At 48.4% G+C, this 22,560-nt stretch overlaps 1 protein-coding gene across 1 annotated transcript; it reads left to right on the top strand.

Annotated features, from left to right (window-relative positions):
• The first annotated feature begins 8,138 nt into the window (after nucleotides 1–8,138).
• On the top strand, nucleotides 8,139–15,656 carry LOC144496756 (zinc-binding protein A33-like). The gene is made up of 6 exons (XM_078217274.1): nucleotides 8,139–8,546; nucleotides 8,637–8,732; nucleotides 8,826–9,059; nucleotides 12,180–12,199; nucleotides 12,293–12,408; nucleotides 15,109–15,656. The coding sequence occupies exons 1-6, from the start codon at nucleotides 8,139–8,141 to the stop codon at nucleotides 15,654–15,656; spliced, it is 1,422 nt and encodes a 473-aa protein (XP_078073400.1).
• The last annotated feature ends 6,904 nt before the right edge of the window (nucleotides 15,657–22,560 follow it).

Genomic DNA, 22,560 nt, shown 5'->3' with positions numbered 1-22,560 from the left:
TGCGTGGAGCCTGAAGAGATAGGAGAGGCGCTAAATGAATATTTTTTGTCAGTATTCACGCAGGAAAAAGACAATGTTGTCGAGGAGAATACTGAGATACAGGCTATTGGACTGGACGGGATTGAGGTTAATAAGGAGGAGGTGTTAGCAATTCTGGAAAGTGTGAAAATAGATAAGTCCCCTGGGCCGGATGGGATTTATCCCAGGATTCTCTGGGAGGCTAGGGAGGAGATTGCAGAGCCTTTGGCTTTGATCTTTATGTCATCATTGTCTACAGGAATGGTGCCCGAAGACTGGAGGATAGCAAATGTTGTCCCCTTGTTGAAGAAGGGGAGTAGAGACAACCCTGGTAATTATAGACCAGTGTGCCTTACTTCTGTTGTGGGCAAAGTATTGGAAAGGATTATAAGAGATAGGATTTATAATCACCTAGAAAGGAATAATTTGATTAGGGATAGTCAGCACGGTTTTGTGAAGGGTAGGTCGTGCCTCACAAACCTTATTGAGTTCTTTGAGAAGGTGACCAAAGAGGTGGATAAGGGTAAAGCAGTTGATGTGGTATATCTGGATTTCAGTAAAGCGTTTGATAAGGTTCCCCACGGTAGGCTATTGCAGAAGATATGGAGGCATGGGATTGAGGGTGATTTAACAGTTTGGATCAGGAATTGGCTAGCTGTAAGAAGACAGAGGGTGGTGGTTGATGGGAAATGTTCATCCTGGAGTTCAGTTACTAGTGGTGTACCGCAAGGGTCTGTTTTGGGGCCACTGCTGTTTGTCATTTTTATAAATGACCTGGATAAGGGCGTAGAAGGATGGGTTAGTAAATTTGCGGATGACACTAAAGTCGGTGGAGTTGTGGACAGTGTGGAAGGTTGTTGCAGGTTACAAAGGGACATAGATAAGCTGCAGTGCTGGGCTGAGAGGTGGCAGATGGAGTTCAATGCAGAAAAGCGTGAGGTGATTCACTTTGGAAGGAGTAACAGGATTACAGAGTACTGGGCTAATGGTAAGATACTTGGTAGTGTGGATGAACAGAGAGATCTCGATGTCCATGTGCATAGATCCCTGAAAGTTGGCACCCGGGTTGATAGGGTTGTTAAGAAGGCGTACGGAGTGTTAGCTGTTATTGGTAGAGGGATTGAGTTTCGGAGCCAGGAGGTCATGTTGCAGCTGTACAAAGCCCATGGAAAGGAAGAACAGCCTCACAAATTGCAAACATTGTGCAGCTGGGAGGGGATTTCAGGCTGAGTGTCTTCCTTTACAAATACTTTGTCAATTATAGTTGCCCCTTTCCCAGGTTATGTAGCATTCTTCAAGACATGCGCTCTGGTTTGGGTTTTGAGAATAATATTATGGAATTTAACTTCAGCAAAGTGACTCCAAAATCTGAGTACTTTTGCTCCATTTTTTTTGCCATTTCTCATTCCTAATATCAGACACTCTCCATGGGCTGTGCTCCGTGGCAAACTTCCTCAAACTGCTGAGGGACAATCAGAGAGAAAGTAAGTGCAACCCCTCACACTAAAATATCAACAGCTGGCAATACCAAGAAGCTGCCTGGTATGGCAGGATGGGAGACACGGTGGCACTGTGGTTAGCACTGCTGCCTCACAGTACCAGAGACCCAGGTTCAATTCCCAGCTTGGGTCACTGTCTGTGCGGAGTCTGCACCTTCTCCCCGTGTCTGCGTGGGTTTCCTCTGAGTGCTCCGGTTTCCTCCCCCACTCCAAGGATGTGCAGTTAGATGGATTGGCCATGGTAAATGTGTGGCATTAGAGTCTTAGAGGTTTATAGCATGGAAACAGACCCTTCAGCCCAACTTGTCCGTGCTGCCCTTTTTTTCAACCGCTAAGTTAGTCCCAGTTGCCCATGTTTGGCCCATATCCCTCTCTGTACCCATCTTACCCATGTAACTGTCTAAATGCTTTTTAAAAGACAAAATTGTACCCGCCTCTACTACTACCTCTGGCAGCTGTTCCAGACACTCACCACCCTCTGAGTGAAAAAATTGCCCCTCTGGACCCTTTTGTATCTCTCCCCTCTCACCTTAAACCTATGCCCTCTAGTTTTAGACTCCCCTACCTTTGGGAAAAGATATTTACTATCTAGCTGATCTATGATTATGAAAATTGTGTGAGGGAGAGGGCATGGATAAGGTACTCTTGATGTGGAGATGCCGGCGTTGGACTGGGGTTAACACAGTAAGAAGTTTAACAACACCAGGTTAAAGTCCAACAGGTTTATTTGGTAGCAAAAGCCACACAAGCTTTCGGAGCTCCAAGCCCCTTCTTCAGGTGAGTGAGAATTCTGTTCACAAACAGTTCACAAAGCGGTCACAGGCATTTGGCCTCTGATATTCGGTAAGCGTTCTCCAAGGCGGCCTTCGCGACACACGACGGCGCAGAGTCGCTGAGCAGAAACTGATAGCCAAGTTCCGCACACACGAGGACGGCCTCAACCGGGATATTGGGTTCATGTCTCACTATTTGTAACCCCCACAGAGTTTCACTGGCTGTCTTGTCTGGAGACAATACACATTTTTTTGGCCTGTCTTGATGCTCTCTCCACTCACGTTGTTTTGTTTCTTGAAGGCTTGATTAGTTGTAAGTATTCGCATTCCAACCATTATTCATGTAAACTGAGTTTGTGTCTTTATATGCTCTGTTTGTGAACAGAATTCCCACTCACCTGAAGAAGGGGCTTGCAGCTCCGAAAGTTTGTGTGGCTTTTGCTACCAAATAAACCTGTTGGACTTTAACCTAAGGTACTCTGTCAGAGAGCTGGTGTAGACTTGATGGGCTGAATGGCCTCCTTCTGCACTATAGGGATTCTGTGATCCTCTGACCAGTTGCAGTGTTCCCTGATTGAATCTGCTGTCCAATTCAGCCCCAGTAAAGAATAACTCAAGTCAGGCTTCCTGGACAGATAAATGAAAAGTAGTTAGAACCTCAACATCAGTGAGTCGGGGTCTAATTATCATTGATCTATAACATAATATCATTCTTCATCAGCAATATTAGTTAAAGATATTTTCCCTTCATTAATCCAGACTGACTTCTCTTAAATAACCTTTGTTTGTCCATATGACGATTAACTTTTTCTCTGGAAGTTTCTGTGACACGAAAATTAAACTGATTGGCCTGTGGTTGCTGGATTTATCGTCACTTGCTTTTTAAACAACTCTGTAACATTCATAATTCTTCACTCCCCTGCTACCAGCCCTGCATCGAAGGAAGAGTGAAAAATGGCAGCTAGTGCCTCCACAATTTCCATGTCCGCTTCCCTCAGTAATGTTAGCTACATCTCATTCAGTCGTGCAGCCTTACCAACCTCTACTACAGGCACCCCCTATCTGATACATCCTCCTTATCAATCTTCAGTTCTTATGTATTAATTACCTCCTTTTTCAACATGGCCCTTGCAACATCTTCCTTGGCAAAGACAAATACAAAGTGCTCGCCTCCTTTACCACGAATGCACAACCGCAGCTGTGTGTACCATTTACAAGATGCACTGCATCAACTCATCGAATCATCTTCGGCAGCACCTGCCAAACCTGCAACAGTTCTGAGCTGAGCAATCTCCCACTTTAGGACAGCCGCCAGTTTGTGTGATGTGAACTGAGGGCTGGGCTTTGAGCAGGGACAGTTAGCCTCTTGGCGAAGTTGTTATAGAATCATAGAATCCCTGCAATGTAGAAGGAGGCCATTTGGCCCATCGAGTCTGCACCAACCACAACCCCACCCAGGCTCCACCCCCACAACCCCATGCATTTACTCTACCTAGTCCCCCTGGCACTAAGGGGCAATTTAGCTTGGCCAATCCATCTAACCCGCACATAGAAACATAGAAACATAGAAACCCTACAGTGCAGAAGGAGGCCATTCGGCCCATCGAGTCTGCACCGACCACAATCCCACCCAGGCCCCACCCCCACACATTTTACCCGCTAATCCCTCTAACCTACCCATCCCAGGACTCTAAGGGGCAATTTTTAACCTGGCCAATCAACCTAACCCGCACATCTTTGGAGTGTGGGAGGAAACCGGAGCACCCCGGGGGAACCCACGCAGACACGGGGAGAAAGTGCAAACTCCACACAGACAGCGACCTGAGGCTGGGATTGAACCTGGGTCCCTGGCGCTGTGAGGGGGCAGCAGCGCTAACCACTGCGCCACCGTGCCGCCCCTGAGGAAATGTAGCTACGGAAATGAGAATTGGTTCTCATTTGACCTTTCTGGTTAAATGAACAAAGTTCTCCGCGAGATGAAACTTTGAGTACAATTCTGCATGTAAAATGTCCCTTCTCCATCATCATATCCAACACGGGGTAGATTTTAGTCTTTGCCGAATGACATTACCCCTCACCCAGGCAGGGAAGAGGAAGGAAAGAAGGTGAATGAAAATTTAACCAGTTGTGGACCATTTGTCAGTTCAAATCATCCCGGAGCTTGAATCACACAGATGCATTGTGTTGCAACGTTGCACTTTTGGATGTGCAGTTTTTTTTCTGGATTGAACCAAGGTTCTGTCTGTCCTCTTAAGTGGGCATGTATTATTCCATGGTCACATTCCCGGCATGGTTCAATTCCCGGCTTGGATGACTGTGTGGAGTTTGCACGTTCTCCCCGTGGCTGTGTGAGTTTCCTCCAGCTGCTCTGTGGTTAGGTGGATTGTAAGAAGTCTAACAACACCAGGTTAAAGTCCAACAGTGTTGTTAGACTTCTTACTGTGTTTACCCCAGTCCAACGCCGGCATCTCCACGTTAGATGGATTGGCCATGCTAAAATTGACCCTCGTGTCAAGGGGGATTAACAGGGTAAATGCATGGGGTTATGGGGATAGGGCCTGGGTGGGATTGTGGTCGGTGCAGACTTGATGGGCCTTCTGCTCTGTAGGATTCTATGATTCTATAATGAATTCGCCAAGAGGCTGAAGTTACAGCCACAGAAATACACACACACACACAAATTCATTTGAACAGTAAAATCAATAAAACACAAACAACAGTAAGAAGTCTCACAATGCCAAGTTAAAGTCCAAAAGGTTTATTTGGAATCATGAGCTTTCGGAGTGTCGCTCCTTCATCAGGTGAGTGGCCACTTAGTGTCAGGGGAACTAGCTAGGGTAAATGCATGTGGTTATGGGGATAGGGCCTGGGTGGGAATGTTGTTGGTGCAGGCTCGATAGGCCTCCTTCTGCACTGTAGGGATTCTATGATTCTATACTGTTTGTGACAGTAAATTTGCCCCCTGAACACAAAGGATTGGATGGACTTGAGGAAGAGTGCCCAAGGGTTTGAATTGAGCACAAAGGGAGCTTTACCTGAGCAGTGTTTAGGGATGAGGATTTCAGTCAGTGATTGGAAAAGCCAGGACTGCCCCCCTCGGAGCAGGGAAGGTCGAGATGTATGCAAAACAGGAATGGAAAATCATCAAAGGTTCAGGTGGAGCAAAGAGAGAGAAAATGCTTCTTCCGGAAAGTGGCTGAAAGTTTCAATGTCCTTGGCAGAAGAGCTGGGAGGGGGAAGGTGGGATATGAGGAGATTTTTGTAAGGATTTATTACTTTGATTTCATTATTAAGATTTCTTATGATCTGGAATTGTGGGAGAAGATTCCCAGGAACGTTCCCAAAGACAATTGGAAGTATACCTGAAAAGATATAATTTAGAGTTACGCCTGGAAAAGTGTGAGCCAGTGCACTGAACGAGAGCCAGCATGGGATATGTTGATGGGCTGAATGGCCTCCATTGTTGGTCAGATTAGTGGGAACATCGGAGCAGGAGAAGGCAATTCGGCCCGTTGCTCCTGTTCCTGTCATTCAGTTGGATCATATAACTTTAGAGTGAAAGGCAGGAAGTGAAAGGCTGGATGACTCAGGGTCATGAGGCCCTGGTCAAGAAGAAGAAGGAGGCACATGACATGTATAGGCAGCTGGGATCAAGTGAATCCCTTGAAGAGTCTAGGGGGAGTAGGAGTAGAGTTAAGAGAGAAATCAGGAGGGCAAAAAGGGGACATGAGATTGTTTTGACAGATAAGGCAAAAGAGAATCCAAAGAGCTTCTACAAATGCATAAAGGGCAAAGGAGTAACAAGGGAGAGAGTAGGGCCTCTTAAGGATCAACAAGGTCATCTATGTGCAGATCCACAAGAGATGGGTGAGATCCCAAATGAATATTTCTCATCGGTATTTACTGTTGAGAAAAGCATGGATGTTAGGGAACTTGGGGAAATAAATAGTGATGTCTTGAGGAGTGTACATATTACAGAGAAAAAGGTGCTGGAAGTCTTAAAGCGCATCAAGGTAGATAAATCCCCAGGACCTGATGAGGTATATCCCAGGACATTGTGAGAGGCTAGGGAGGAAATTGCGGGTCCCCTAGCAGAGATATTTGAATCATCGATAGTCACAGGTGAGCTGTCTGAAGATTGGAGGGTGGCAAATGTTGTGCCTTTGTTTAAAAAGGACTGCCGGGAAAAGCCTGGGAACTACAGCCCGGTGAGCCTCACATCTGTGGTAGGTAGGTTGTTGGAAGGTATTTTGAGAGACAGGATCTACAGGCATTTAGAGACGCAAGGACTGATTAGGGACAGTTAGCATGGCTTTGTGAGTGGAAAATCATGTCTCACAAATTTGATTGAGTTTTTTGAAGGGGTAACCAAGAAGGTAGATGAGGGCAGTGCAGTTGATGTTGTCTACATGGACTTTAGCAAGGCCTTTGACAAGGTACCGCATGGTAGGTTGTTGCATAAAGTTAAATCTTACGGGATCCAGGGTGAGGTATCTAAATGAATATAAAATTGGCTTCTTGACAGAAGTCAGAGGGTGGTTGTGGAGCATTGTTTTTCAAACTGGAGGCCTGCGACCAACGGTGCGCCTCAGGGATCAGTGCTGGGTCCATTGTTATTTGTCATTTATATTAATAATATGGGTGAGAATATAGCAGGCATGGTTAGTAAGTTTGCAGATGACACCAAGATTGGTGGCATAGTGGACAGTGAAGAAAGTTATCTTCGATTGCAATGGGATCTTGATCAATTGGGCCAGTGGGCTGACGAATGGCACTTGGAGTTTAATTTAAATAAATGTGAGGTGATGCATTTTGGTAGATTGAACCAGGGCAGGACTTACTCAGTTAATGGTAGGGTGTTAGGGAGAGTTACAGAACAAAGATATCTAGCGGTACATGTTCATAGCTCCTTGAAAGTGGAGTCACGGGTGGACAGAGTGGTGAAGAAGGCATTCAGCATGCTTGGTTTCATTTTCAGAACATTGAATACAGGAGTTGGGACGTCTTGTTGAAGCTGTACAAGACATTGGTAAGGCCACACTTGGAATACTGTGTGCAATTCTGGTCACCCTATTATAGAAAGGATATTATTAAACTAGAAAGAGTGCAGAAAAGATTTACTAGAATGCTACCGGGACTTGATGGTTTGAGTTATAAGGAGAGGCTGGATAGACTGGGACCTTTTTCTCTGGAGCGTAGAAGGCTGAGAGGTGATCTTATAGAGGTCTATGAAATAATGAGGGGCACAGATCAGCTAGATAGTCAATATCTTTTCCCAAAGGTAGGGGAGTCTAAAACTAGAGGGCATAGGTTTAAGGTGAGAGGGGAGAGATACAAAAGGGCCCAGAGGGGCAATTTTTTCACGCAGAGGGTGGTGAGTGTCTGGAACAAGCTGCCAGAGGCAGTAGTAGGATACAATTTTCTCGTTTAAAATATGTTTAGACAGTTACATGGGTACGATGGGAATAGAGTGATTTGGGCCAAATGCGGGCAACTGGGACGAGCTTAGGGGTTTTAAGAGCAGTATGAACAAGTTGGGCCGAAGGGCCTGTTTCCATGCTGTAAACCTCTAGCACTCTATGAGGATTACGCAGTGCTCGCCCATCTCTGCCTCCTCCCTCCATCTCTCTGGTTCCTGTTCCTCCCTAGTCGCTTCCCTCATCCTTCCCCAGGGACCTCACTCTCCATGTCTGCATTCAGTCAATCCCCCCATCCTCTAACGCTTCTCTCTGTTCACCCATTTCACCTATCAGAAGGACAGAGAGTATTACAGAAGAATTCTCTGGGTGTGGCTGAGAATCCTGGATTGCATTGAAACTGAAAGCTATTTGATGCAGGCAGTGTGATCATGGCTCTCAGACAGCAGGGCAAGAGCTTTGCTGAAGATTTAATGTGCCCCATCTGTCTCGATTTCTTCACCGATCCGGTTTCTCTCGGCTGTGAACACAACTTCTGCCGCTCCTGTATCACCAGGTATTGGGAAATGGCGATAAACTCCTGCCCGGAATGTAGACAGGCGTTTACAGAAAGAAACCTCAGGGTTAATCGAGCCTTATCGAGTCTGGCTGAGAGAGCTCGACAATTAAAACTGAATGGGAAAGAGAAGGAAAGTAAACTTCACTGTGAGGAACATCAGGAAGAACTGAAGCTGTTTTGTGAAACTGACAAGAAATTGATCTGTGTGAACTGTGTAGTTTCACAGGAACACAAATCTCACAACTTCCTGCCGATTGCAGAAGCTGTTGAAATCTACAAGGTAAAAGGGAACAGGTTTGATCACCTGATTATTTGATCACATTTTCAGGGTCGAACACTTTTATTTTCTGATTTTCTTTCCCAATCCCAGAATCGGGTGAAATCTTCCTTGGATTCTCTCACAGAGAAGAAATCGGCAGTTCTAGAAACGGAACAGAAACAGAAATGGAAGATTTCTGAAGTTAGGGTAAGGTTTCCCTGTGCTGATTTTCTGGGATCTCGGTTAGTTTTGTTCCCTTTATCACGGGACATTAATTATGTTTCACATTTCATTGGGTAGGAACAGTCGAGCAGTCTGCAGACCCACATCACATCCGAGTTCACTAAAATGCACCAGATTCTCACCGAGAATGAGCACCGTTTACTCAGAGATCTCAGGGAAGAAGAGGAGAGGATTCTAGAATCAATGGAGGAAAACCTTCGAGAGATTCAGGAGATTTTAAATTCTATTGAGGAGAAACTCTCAAAGTTGCAAAAACAGATGGAGCAAAACGATCCGCTGATATTTCTGCAGGTGAGGGAATATATTGCGGCTCAGTTCAGGGAAACTTCACACAGTCACTAAATAACTGATGAGAGATTATCGCCGGAATTTTACCGCCCCGTTTGTCACGGGTGAGGGGCGGACAACGGAAATGTCTGTTGACCTCAGGCAGAATTTTCCAGCCTCGGGGCGAGCAAGGGTCGTATAATCCCTCCCTATATTTCCATTTTGTGAAAGCTCAAAATGATGTGTGAAGGTTTGAAATTAACTAAAATTATCCCAACAATTCGGAATTTATTTAAATTGGTGCATTGTCTATTCCGGGGCAAATTCTGAATTAACACTCAACCCAGCAATAGCCTCCACATCCCGGGAGTGATTTATCACGACCTTAGCAAGCTGCTTTTCTTTCCCTGCCTTGCTCAAGTTTAACATTCTTCAGGCACTCACATTCCAGTGACAGTGACAGGTTGTGGGTGTGTCTGGTATAATCAGGGTCTGTGGACGGCTCCGATGGTGATTTCTGGAACCTGCTTCACAAGTTGAATTCTTTCAGCGATGCTCTGTTTCTGGCAGTTGTGTTTTACGATCTATCTGATGAAAGACCTGCCCACTGCTTTGAAAGACCTATTCTGCAACAACCGATGAACTGGTTTGATTGTTCTGATGCAATAACAGAGAGGCTGGATTAGAGGGCGGCGCAATTGATGTCATCATCTAGATTTTCAAAATGGTGGGGGGGGGGGGGGGGGGGAGGTGCTGTGTGGCGTAATGGTATTGCCACCAGAGTAGTAATCCCACCACGGCAGATGGTGAAGTGTAAGTCCAATAAGATCTGGAATTTAAAAAGTCTAATAATGACCATGGAAGCATTGTCGATTGTTGTTAAAAAAAAACCCATCTGGTTCACTCTGGTTCTTTAGGGAAGGAAATCTGCCGTCCTTACCTGGTCTGGCCGAGATATTTCTTCTGAATGTGGTTAACTCTTAAATGGCCGAATAAGCTGCTCAGTTCAAGAGCAGTTAGCGATAATCTGGAAACGCTGAGATAGACGCAAAATGCTGCGGGTGCTGGAATCTGAAACAAAAGCAGAAAATGCTGGAAAATCTCAGCAGGTCTGACAGCAACTGTAGAAAGAGAATAGAGCTGATGTTTCAAGTCTGGATAATCCTTCGTCAGAGCTGGCCAATGTTTCGAGTCTGGATGACCTTTTGTCAGAGCTCTAGCAGAGAGTCTGCATTGACACGATGGGTCCAATGGCCTCCTTCTCCCCAGTAAGTTTAACAACACCAGGTTAAAGTCCAACAGGTTTATTTGGTAGCAAAAGCCACACAAGCTTTCGGAGCTCTAAGCCCCTTCTTCAGGTGAGTGGGAATTCTGTTCACAAACAGAGCTTATAAAGACACAGACTCAATTTACATGAATAATGGTTGGAATGCGAATACTTACAACTAATCAAGTCTTTAAGAAACAAAACAATGTGAGTGGAGGGAGCATCAAGACAGGCTAAAAAGATGTGTATTGTCTCCAGCTTGTGTGGCTTTTGCTACCAAATAAACCTGTTGGACTTTAACCTGGTGTTGTTAAACTTCTTACTGTGTTTACCCCAGTCCAACGCCGGCATCTCCACATCACTCCTTCTCCCCTGCCAGCATTTCAGAATGACCATCCAATGTATTTCCACTGGCTTTGAGCTCCAACACAAGTGGGTACATCTCTGCAGAGACTGTTCCCTCCGGGATAACCTAGTCCACTCCTCCACTATATCCAACACCTCTCCCGTCACCCATGGCACCATCTCATGCAATCGTAGAAGATGTAACACCTGTCCCTTTCCCTCTTCCATGCTCACCATCCAAGTCCCAAACATTAATTCCAGGTTAAGCAGCGTTCCACTTGTACCTCTTTCAATTTGGTTTATTGCATTCGCTGCTCCCAATGTGGTCTCCTCTATATCGGAGAGACCAAGCGCAGACTGGGTGATCACTTTGCTGAGCACCTTCAGTCTGGGCCCAATCAGAATCCTTACCTTCCAGTTGCTTGTCATTTAAACACACGATCCTGCTCCCGTGCCCACATGTCTATCCTTGGGCTGCTGCAATGTTCCAGTGATGCTCAACGCAAACTGGAGGAACAGCATCTCATCTTCCAGCTGGGCACTTTACAGCCTTTTGGTCTCAACATCAAATTCAACAACTTCAGATGATTGGCTCCATCCCACCTCCACCCCTTTGTTTCCATTTTATTTAATTTCTAACTGTCCTTTACCTTTTATTTCTTTCCTCATTTTTCTTCTCCCCCCCCACTCTTTTCCCCCACTTCATCCCCCTTCCCTTACCTTTTCTGCCCCCGCTTCCCCTTTTCTATATTCTACCTCTGCCCCATTACCCCACCCCCCGCAACATTTCCATCTGTCACAGCTTCTCTGCCATTTGGCCATTCACACCCTTTATTCTCTCTGTGGACAGCCATTAGCGGGCTTTTCCCCTGGTTTCTATGACTCATCTTTCATTCCCTCCCTCTGCAGTATAAATATCTCCCACTTTCGATGCCTTTTAGCTTTGACAAAGGGTCATCCGGACTCGAAATGTCAGCTCTTTTCTCTCCTTACAGATGCTGCCAGACCTGCTGAGATTTTCCAGCATTTTCTCTTTTGGTTCCAGATTCCAGCATCGGCAGTAATTTATTTTTATCCGGTGGATACATCTTCCCTGTGTCTATCACACCAAACCCTCTGTTAGTGTGGAAAACCCTTTATCAGGTCTCCTCACAGCCTTCATTTTTCCGAAGGAAAATGTCCACACCTGTTCTGTCCTTCTTTATCGCTGCCCCCTCTTTTTCTTTCAGCCATTGGCCGTGATTTTGCAAGGTCAGTGTTTATGGCCTATTCCTAATTGCTTTGAGCAGGTAGCAATGAGCCTCCTTGTTGACTCCCTGCTCTCTGTACAGTGTAGGTAAACAAGGAGCCTGAACTTCACTCCACTGACACTGAAGGAACGACAATATATCTCATTCTCCGTGTCTGATGCCTAGGTTGATGCCAAATGGTCCGTCCGGTTTCATAGCCTTTGGAATTGATTAATTTCTGCTTTCTGGATTCAGACAGTCCGTTTCTGCCAACTCAGATTTGTGATTTGTTTATTTCAGGAGGAGACATCTGGGAAGAGGAGGTAGGACATGTTTGAGACTGAAATTCTGCACAAATTGGTGAAAAAAAGCTTAGAGAGATGAGATTGATGTCAATTTACATTTGATCTTTGCAGGACAAAGTACCCCGATTATATGCTGCCGTGCACAGAGGCTGCTCTGTCCATCGAGAAAATTACTGGCCCTTTCCAGTACAAAGTGTGGAGAGAAATGATCGATGTCATTAAACCTGGTAAAAATCTGATTGATTGCTCTATCCTGATTAAAATCTCATTTCTATGTACAACATATCTGATTATACCAAATTGCATCTTCAATTCTGGTCGCCACACTACCAGAAGAATGTGGAGGCTTTGGGGAGGATACAGAAAAGATTTACCAGGATGTTGCCTGGTATGGAGGCCATTAGCTATGAGGAGAGGTTGGGGAAACTTGGGTTGTTCTCATTGGAATGACGGAGGTTGAGGGGCGACCTGGTAGAAGTCTACAAGATTATGAGGGGCATGGACAGAGTGGATAGCCAGAAGCTTTTTCCCAGGGTGGAAGAGTCAATTACTAGGGGGCACAGGTTTAAGGTGCGAGGGGCAAGGTTTAAAGGAGATGTACGAGGCAAGTTTTTTACGCAGAGGGTGGTGGGTGCCTGGAACTTGTTGCCGGGGGAGGTAGTGGAAGCAGATACGATAGTGACTTTTAAGGGGCACCTGGACAAATACATGAATAGGATGGGAATAGAGGGATATGGTCCCTGGAAGGGTAGGGGGTTTTAGTTCAGATGGGCAGCATGGTCAGTGCAGGCTTGGAGGGCCGAAGGGCCTGTTCCTGTGCTGTAATTTTATTTGTTCTTTGAAACAGGGTGAATAAACTTAAATGGAATAAAAATGTTTTGATTTCCTTCCCTTCCTGTCCATTTGCCACGCCAGCACTTTCCTCCCGCCCTCTGTGGGATCTGGACTTGTTTCCAATATTGCAGCTGATTCAGTTTTTAATTGAGGTTTCCCCCCATTCTCTTGAATCCTCCCTTCTTGCTGCAGCAGTTTCCTCTCTTACTTTGTTCTTTTGGAATAATCTTCCCAGCTTTCTCTCTTTCTGCTGTCGGAAACGTTTCTCCTCTCCACACACAGACAGTGTGGATTGCTGGGTGGGATTTCTGGAATGATGCCCCTCTGACTGACATGGTGCCCTGAAAGCTGCATCAGGCTTGGTTACTGGTGTAATTCCTGAATGTGCTGGGGCCCACACTGCAGGAACAGAGAACCGCAGGCAACAGGACACCAGCAGGGGACCACAGGAAACTGGGGAACAGAGGGACTGGGAAACAGAGGGACTGGGGAACAGAGGGACTGGGGAACAGAGGGACTGGGGAACAGAGGGACTGGGGAACAGAGGGACTGGGGAACAGAGGGACTGGGGAACAGAGGGACTGGCGAACAGAGGGACTGGGGAACAGAGGGACTGGGGAACAGAGGGACTGGGGAACAGAGGGACTGGGGAACAGAGGGACTGGGGAACAGAGGGACTGGGGAACAGAGGGACTGGGGAACAGAGGGACTGGGGAACAGAGGGACTGGGGAGCAGAGGGAATGGGGAACAGAGGGACTGGGGAACAGAGGGACTGGGGAACAGAGGGACTGGGGAACAGAGGGACTGGGGAACAGAGGGACTGGGGAACAGAGGGACTGGGGAACAGAGGGACTGGGGAACAGCGGGACTGGGGAATAGAGAGGACTGGGAATAGAGAGGACTGGGAACAGAGGGACTGGGAACAGAGGGACTGGGAACAGAGGGACTGGGGAACAGAGGGACTGGGGAACAGAGGGACTGGGGAACAGAGGGACTGGGGAACAGAGGGGAGTGGGGAATAGAGGGACTGAGGAACAGAGGGACTGGGGAACAGAGGGACTGGGGAGCAGAGGGAATGGGGAACAGAGGGACTGGGGAACAGAGACACTGGGGAGCAGAGACACTGGGGAACAGAGGGACTGGGGAACAGAGGGACTGGGGAACAGAGGGACTGGGGAACAGAGGGGAGTGGGCAATAGAGGGGACTGGGGAATAGAGGGGACTGGGGAGCAGAGGGAACGGAGGAATAGAGGGACTGGGGAACAGAGGGAACTGGAGAATAGAGGGAGGGAACTGGGGAGCAGAGGGACTGCGGAACAAGGGACTGGGGAACAGAGAGACTGGGGAACAGAGGGACTGGAGAATAGAAGGAACAAGGGACTGGGGAACAGAAGGACTGGGGAACAAAGGGACTGGGGAACAGAGGGCACTTGGTAATAAAGGATACTGGGGAATAGAGGGAGGGAACTGGGGAATGTTGGGAGGGAAATGGAGAATAGAGGGTACTGGGAAACACTGACACTGAGGAGCATTGGTTTTTGGGGAACTGGAGTAACAAAGGAACACTGTATGTTGGAACTGCAGGAGGCTGACCGTTCCTGGTAGGGGTTTGGGATCACAGTGGGCACATCATTTCAGAGCTGCTCCAGGAGCCCGAAAACTCAGCTGGGAGTATAGTGCAACGTTAGTTCTGTTGCAACACTTAGCTGAGCCCTCCCTGCACACCCACAGATGCAGTGTTAGTGTCTCGCTCCTTACTCCAGTAGCTAATTCCCATTCTAATAGACAGTCTTTCAATATGACATCTGTAACTGCTAATTATTGCAGAAAATGACACAATCACAAGCTTTTGAAAGACTTTGTTCCAACGCAACCAGCACTTTGTGAAATCAGCTCCGACTTTCTGGGATACAGTGACAGCTCCGTAAGAGAAAGTGACACAGTGTGGATCCGCAAATAATTCCAGAACCTGGAGCCCTTCAACAACCCCAGAATTCCCAGGAATATCCAGAGTGAGCTCTTTACAAAGACAGGAGTTTGAATACAAAGCAGGAACTAAATCACTGACTGTGTTGTTTTAACTTTCCCCCAGCTCCGGCCTGTCTGACTCTGGATCCAAGCACAGCCCATCCCCAGCTCATCCTGTCTGAGGACCAGACCAGTGTGAGACTCGGAGACAAACGGCAGCCATTCCCTGTCACCCCGGAGAGGTTTGACCGCTGGCTTTGCGTGCTGGGATCAGAGGGATTCACTTCAGGGAGACATTACTGGGAGGTGGAGGTGGGGGAGAAGACCTGGTGGCGTGTAGGAGTGACCCGAGAGTCCGCCCAGAGGACAGGGAGGATCGACCTGAAACCTAAGACTGGATACTGGACTGTGTGGCTGCGCCGTGTCCATGGCTACGCTGCAGGGACAAGTCCAGGGACCCTCCTCAACCCGAGTGTGAATCCCCGGAGGATCGGAGTTTACCTGGACTATGAGGGTGGACAGGTGTCATTTTACAATGCGGACATCATGTCCCATCTCCACACTTTCACCCACACCTTCACTGAGAGAATCTTTCCCATCTTCCATCCAGGCCCAAAGGATAATGGACGAAACATGGCCCCACTGAGAATCTGCAGGGTTAAAGGTCACTAACAGATGCATCCTATAATTTCACACCATCTCCCTGCCTCCTGCCAGCTGTAAGGTACTGGGCGTTGGTCTCAGTTACTTGCGGTGCTGATGGTTCTAATGTTACCTGAGGTCAGATTGGCTACAACCCAGTGACATTGTCTTGTTGGGAATGTTTGCTCTGTTAAATCAAGATGTGGAGATGCCGGCGTTGGACTGGGGTAAACACAGTAAGAAGTTTAACAACACCAGGTTAAAGTCCAACAGGTTTATTTGGTAGCAAAAGCCACACAAGCTTTCAGAGCTCTAAGCCCCTTCTTCAGGTGAGTCATTACTGAGCTTCAATAATTACTGTCTTCACCTGAAGAAGGGGCTTAGAGCTCCGAAAGCTTGTGTGGCTTTTGCTACCAAATAAACCTGTTGGACTTTAACCTGGTGTTGTTAAACTTCTTACTCTGTTAAATCAACACAGAGGATCAATCTTGTTGCAACATAGGAACAGGAGGAGGCCATTGAGACGGGTCAGTCTTTCAATTGGATCAGGGATTTTTTGTATTTTAATTTCACCCACCTACATCCTGTATCTCTGAATTCTTTTATCCAACCAATCTATCGACCTATGTTCAGACATTTACAATCGACCACCCTCTAGGTACAGAAGGATCTGGGTGTCCTCGTTCATGAGTCACAGAAAACTAGCGTGCAGGTACAGCAGATAATAAAAAAAGTGAATGGAATGTTTTGTAGCTAAAGGAATAGAATATAAAGATAAGGAAGTATTGTTGCAACGATACAAGGCATTGGAAATTGAGTGGAAGTGGAGGAGAGAGTTCATGCTCTCAAGATGTTGAACTCAATGTTCAACAACATATTTATACATGTCTTGGATGAGGTTGGTGAGGGAGGTATATTGCCTTTATTTAATTTATTATCTGACTCGTGTTTTAGTGCTTGATTGGAATACTTCTTTGCTCATTCACATTCTCCAGCGTTTCACCATTCAGAAAGGGTTTTGTGCTGCCTTCCGAAATCCGAGAGGATACACTGGCATTCCCCACATTGATCACCTTCTCGGTTGTTCTATCCATGACTTTGCAATATTTGCTTCCATTTGCATTACTGAGTTTGCTCAGCTACCAGCAAACCTGGATATGCCTCCATCACCAACCTCATCCAAGGCATTATAAATGTGCTGTTGAACATTTGAGTTCAACATTTTCAGAGCATGAACTCTCTCCTCCACTCCCACTCAATTTCCATTTATTTTATTTCATTTCTTTTTACGACAGGAACCCGGGTTTGATTCTCGGCTTGGGTCACTGTCTGTGTGGAGGCTACATGTTCTGCATGGGTTTCCTCCGGGTGCTCCGGTTTCCTCCCACAGTCTGAAAGACGTGCAGGTTAGGTGCATTGGCCGTGCTAAATTCTCCCTCAGTGTTACCCAAACAGGAGTGTGACGACTAGGGGATTTTCACAGTAACTTCATTGCAGTGTTAATGTAAGCCAACTTGTGACTAATAAAATAAAAATTTAGGCTTAAACTTAACAATGATATATTTTTAATTTTCATTTCTTCCATTGTTTCATTTGTCTAAATCTCGCTCTCCATCTTGTTTCCCTCTCCCCTCACCTCACTAGGGCCATCTGCTACATGCCATAGGTTATCCTTTGACACTCTTGCGCCTTTTTTCTGCCATTGACACATTCTGATCTCTTAATGGACGCTATTAGCCCCATCCACAGCCTTTATCACCACCATTTACATTTCCTTTGTCTTTCTGTCCATGACATCTTGGTCAATTCCGCAATCCCCCTCCCACCAATCCCCACCCCACCTTTACAGTATAAATCTCATCCTATTTTCATTATCCTCAGCTCTGATGAAGGGCCATCCAGACTCGAAACATTGACTCTATTCTCTCTCCAAAGATGCTGCCAGACCTGCTGATATTTTCCAGCATTTTCTGTGTTTGTTTATAATTTGATATAATTGGTTTTGCTGGTTGTGACCAGCCCTGTTTTAACCAACAGCTCAGTATTGCTAGCCTTTTGAACGATGGACATCTGTTATTTTAACAAGATCATAAATTCACAATTCCAACACCAGTCATTAAACTGAAAATGTCATTCCATGCCAGTGGAATTTCAAATTCCTCGATGATCATAAAAACTGTATATTTATTTATGTTTATCTTTATTTTAGTTACTATGCGGATCTGGGGCACAGTGGTTAGCACTGCTGCCTCACAGCGCCAGGGACACGGGTTCAATTCCGGCCTCGGGTCACTGTCTGGAGTTTGCACGTTCTCCCCATGTCTGCATGGGTTTTGTCTGCGTGCTCCGGTTTCCTCCCACACTCCAAATATGTGTAGGTTAGGTGGATTGGCCATGCTAAATTGACCCTAGTGTCAGGGGATTAGCAGTGTAAATATGTGGGGTTACGGGAATAGGGCCTGGGTGGGATTGTGGGTCGGTGCAGACTCGATGGGCCGAATGGTCTCCTTCTGCACTGTCGGGATTCTATGGATCCAATCATGTGTTTCACTATATGTAAGTGTTATTTAAAAGTAATGAATGGAGAGATTTTGAATTTAGTTTGGAGTCTGTAAACATAGTTCAATGGAGGAAACCCACGCAGACACGGGGAGAATGTGCAAACTCCGCACAGACAGTGATCCGAGGCCGGAATTGAACCCGGGTCCCTGGCACTGTGAGGCAGCAGTGCTAACCACTGTGCCACCGTGCCGCCCAGGTTTAGTTTGATTTATTATTGTCACATGGATTGGGATACAATGAAAAGTATTGTTTCTTGCGCGCTATACAGACAAAATATACTGTTCATAGAATACATAGAGGAGAAGGAGAGGATAAGGAATAAGGTGCAGAACGTACTGTTGCAGTTACAGATAGGGTGAAGAGAAAGATCAACTTAATGTGAGGTAGGTCCATTCAAAAGTCTGATGGCAGCAGGGAAGAAGCTGTTCTTGAGTCTGTTTTCAGACATTTGTATATTTTTCCCGACGGAAGGTGAAAGAGAGTGGGCAGAGTTTTACTGACACATCCGCCCAAGGTTCGTACAATCCCACCTGAGGCCAATGGAGAATGCCGTTCTCTGAGCCTCCACTGCCCCCGGAATCAGGAAGGGCATGCTGGTAAAATACCGGCCAGTATGTCCAGGATGTGGGGTCCTTAATTATGCTGGCTGCTTTTCTGAGGCAACGGGAAGTGTAGACAGAGTCAATGGACGGGAGGCTGGTTTGAGTGATGGATTGGGCTACGTTCACAACTCTTTGTAGTTCCTTGTAGTCTTGGGTAGAGCAGGAGCCATACCAAGCTGTGATACAAGCAGAAAGATGCTTTCTATGGTGCATCTGTAAAACTTCTTAAGAGTCATAGCTGACATGCTAAATTTCTTTAGTCTTCTGAGAAAGTAGAGGCATTGGTGGGCTTTCTTAACTATAGCGTCGGTGTGGAGGGACTAGGACAGGTTGTTGGTGATCTGGACACCTAGAAACATGAAGCTCTCCACCATTTTCACTTCATTTCCATTGATTTAGACAGGACCATGTTCTCCACTATGCTTCCTGAAGTTGATAACAATCTCCTTCGTTTTGTTGACATTGAGGGAGAGATTATTGTTGCTGCACCAGTTCGCCAGGTTCTCTACCTCATTCCTATACTCTGTCTCATTATTGTTGAGATCCGATCCATCCGATGGTAGTGTGGTCAGCAAACTTGAAAATCGAGTTGGAGGGGAATCTAGGCACACAGTTATAGATGTATAAGGAGTATAGTAGGGGCCTGAGAACACAGCCTTGTGGGGCACCGGTGTTGAGGATGATCGTGGAGGAGGTGTTGTTGCCTATCCTTACTGACTGCGGTCTCTGAGTTTGGAAGTTCAGGATCCAGTCGCTGAGGGAGGTGCCGAGGCCCAGGCCATGGAGTTTTGAGATGAGTTTTGTTGGGATAATGGTGTTGAAGGCTGAGCTGAAATTCCCCAAACCACGAATGATGAAATTGGAACTTTGTAGAACAGGTTTTCCTGGGGATCGGAGCCAGTTCCCAGTCCTGAACTCGAGATCTCCCCTGGCCACCAGAGCTTCCTTCAGCCAGCCTCACTCACTCTGCCGCCACCATCACTCTGGTTCAAATGCGAACACATCCGATGGGAGAAGGGTCAGAAATGCTGAGTGACAACGTCACTGTCACCGGCCCTTTCATTTTCTATTCCAGCTCCTTCATCTCACTGATTTCCCAGCTTCCTTCTCAGAGTGAGTGAAGCTGGCGGCTCCTTGGGGAAGTGAAGCCAATGGCCAGGGAGCAGCTGGAGGGAAGGAGGAAGGCGGCTAATGGGGGAAGGGATCCCGGGGAAGGGATCCCGGGGATGGGATCCCGGGGATGGGATGGCGGTGAAACTGACTGTTGGACACCCCCTGGTCTCAGGGTGAATGAAGCTCACGGATCCCCCCACACCCGGGAGGAAGAAACTACAAACTGGAATCCATCTGAAAGGCGGCGATTGAGCTTCACCTTCCATCAGTGGAGCAACATTACAGACAGCAGCTCCCCGCCCCACAGCTCACAGCCCGCCCGGCTCACAGCTCCCCCCCCCCCCCCCCCCGGCTCACAGCTCCCCCCCCCCCCCCCCGGCTCACAGCTCCCCCCCCCCCCCCCCCGGCTCACAGCTCCCCCCCCCCCCCCCGGCTCACAGCTCCCCCCCCCCCCCCTCCCGGCTCACAGCTCCCCCCCCCCCCCCTCCCGGCTCACAGCTCCCCCCCCCCCCCCCCTCCCGGCTCACAGCTCCCCCCCCCCCCCCCCTCCCGGCTCACAGCTCCCCGCCCCACAGCTCACAGCCCTCCCGGCTCCCCCAACCCGCCCGGCTCACAGCTCCCCCCCCCCCCCCCGGCTCAAAGCTCCCCCCCCCCCCCGGCTCACAGCTCCCCCCCCCCCCCCCCTCCCGGCTCACAGCTCCCCCCCCTCCCGGCTCACAGCTCCCCCCCCCCCCCCACCCCGGCTCACAGCTCCCCCCCCCCCCCACCCCGGCTCACAGCTCCCCCCCCCCCCCCCACCCCGGCTCACAGCTCCCCCCCCCCCCCCCACCCCGGCTCACAGCTCCCCCCCCCCCCCCCCCGGCTCAAAGCTCCCCCCCCCCCCACCCCGGCTCAAAGCTCCCCCCCCCCCCCCCCCCCACCCCGGCTCAAAGCTCCCCCCCCCCCCCCCACCCCGGCTCACAGCTCCCCGCCCCACAGCTCACAGCTCCCCCCCCCCCCCTCCCGGCTCACAGCTCCCCCCCCTCCCGGCTCACAGCTCCCCCCCCCCCCCCTCCCGGCTCACAGCTCCCCCCCCTCCCGGCTCACAGCTCCCCGCCCCACAGCTCACAGCTCCCCCCCCCCCCCCTCCCTGCTCACAGCTCCCCCCCCCCCCCCCTCCCTGCTCACAGCTCCCCCCCCCCCCCCTCCCTGCTCACAGCTCCCCCCCCCCCCCCCCCCCTGCTCACAGCTCCCCCCCCCCCCTCCCTGCTCACAGCTCCCCCCCCCCCCCCCCCTGCTCACAGCTCCCCCCCCCCCCCCCCCCCTGCTCACAGCTCCCCCCCCCCCCCCCCTGCTCACAGCTCACTCAACCCGCCAACTCCCTCTCCACAATTCACCATCTATTTGTTTCTTCACTCCCCCTCCTTCTTTCCCCCAGCTCCACACTGATCCTTGCTGATCTCTCAGCTAGAAGTTTAACAACACCAGGTTAAAGTCCAACAGGTTTATTTGGTAGCAAAAGCCACACAAGCTTTTGCTACCAAATAAACTTGTTGGACTTTAACCTGGTGTTGTTAAACTTCTTACTGTGTTTACCCCAGTCCAACGCCGGCATCTCCACATCGACCTCTCAGCTCCCAGTTCACAGACAGGCTTTCGAGCCGCAATGTTAACCTGGCTTCTCTCTCTCTGTCTCCACAGAAGTCAGGTTTCTCTCCGTTTCTCTCTCTGTCCACAGAAGACAGGTGTCTCTCTGTCTCTCTCTCTCTCTATGGAAGACAGGTGTCTCTCTCTCTCTCTCCATGGAAGACAGGTGTCTCTGTCTCTCTCTCTCTCTCTATGGAAGACAGGTGTCTCTCTCTCTCTCTCCATGGAAGACAGGTGTCTCTCTGTCTCTCTCTCTCTCTATGGAAGACAGGTGTCTCTCTGTCTCTCTCTCTCTCTCCATGGAAGACAGGTGTCTCTGTCTCTCTCTCTCTCTCCATGGAAGACAGGTCTCTCTCTCTCTCTCTCTCTCCATGGAAGACAGGTGTCTCTGTCTCTCTCTCTCTCCATGAAAGACAGGTGTCTCTCTCTCTCTTTATGGAAGACAGGTGTCTCTCTGTCTCTCTCTCTCTATGGAAGACAGGTGTCTCTCTGTCTCTCTCTATGGAAGACAGGTGTCTCTCTCTCTGTCTCTATGGAAGACAGGTGTCTCTCTCTCTCTCTATGGAAGACAGGTGTCTCTCTCTCTCTCACTCCATGGAAGACTGGTGTCTCTCTGTCTCTCTCTCTCTCTCTCCATGGAAGACAGGTGTCTCTCTCTCTCTCTATGGAAGACAGGTCTCTCTCTCTCTCTCTCTCCATGGAAGACAGGTCTCTCTGTCTCTCTCTCTCTCCATGGAAGACAGGTCTCTCTCTCTCTCTCCATGGAAGACAGGTCTCTCTCTCTCTCTCTCTCTCCATGGAAGACAGGTGTCTCTGTCTCTCTCTCTCGCCATGGAAGACAGGTGTCTCTCTCTCTCTTTATGGAAGACAGGTGTCTCTCTGTCTCTCTCTCTCTATGGAAGACAGGTGTCTCTCTGTCTCTCTCTATGGAAGACAGGTGTCTCTCTCTCTCTCTCTCTCTATGGAAGACAGGTGTCTCTCTCTCTCTCACTCCATGGAAGACTGGTGTCTCTCTGTCTCTCTCTCTCTCT

This window comes from Mustelus asterias, chromosome 8 (genome assembly GCF_964213995.1).
Source record: "Mustelus asterias chromosome 8, sMusAst1.hap1.1, whole genome shotgun sequence".
NCBI classification, from domain to species: Eukaryota; Metazoa; Chordata; class Chondrichthyes; order Carcharhiniformes; family Triakidae; genus Mustelus; species Mustelus asterias.
Note: the sequence above shows the minus strand (reverse complement) of the source record. Positions and strands in the feature narration are given on the sequence as shown.

What these genes read in the sequence shown, in the direction of transcription:
- LOC144496756 (XM_078217274.1), top strand. Translation starts at nt 8,139, where the DNA reads ATGGCTCTCAGACAGCAGGGCAAGAGCTTTGCTGAAGATTTAATGTGC. An exon ending in ATCCGCTGATATTTCTGCAG is followed by an intron (nt 9,060 to 12,179) that starts GTGAGGGAATAT and finishes TTATTTCAGGAG; the next exon opens with GAGACATCTGGGAAGAGGAG. An exon ending in GAGACATCTGGGAAGAGGAG is followed by an intron (nt 12,200 to 12,292) that starts GTAGGACATGTT and finishes TGATCTTTGCAG; the next exon opens with GACAAAGTACCCCGATTATA.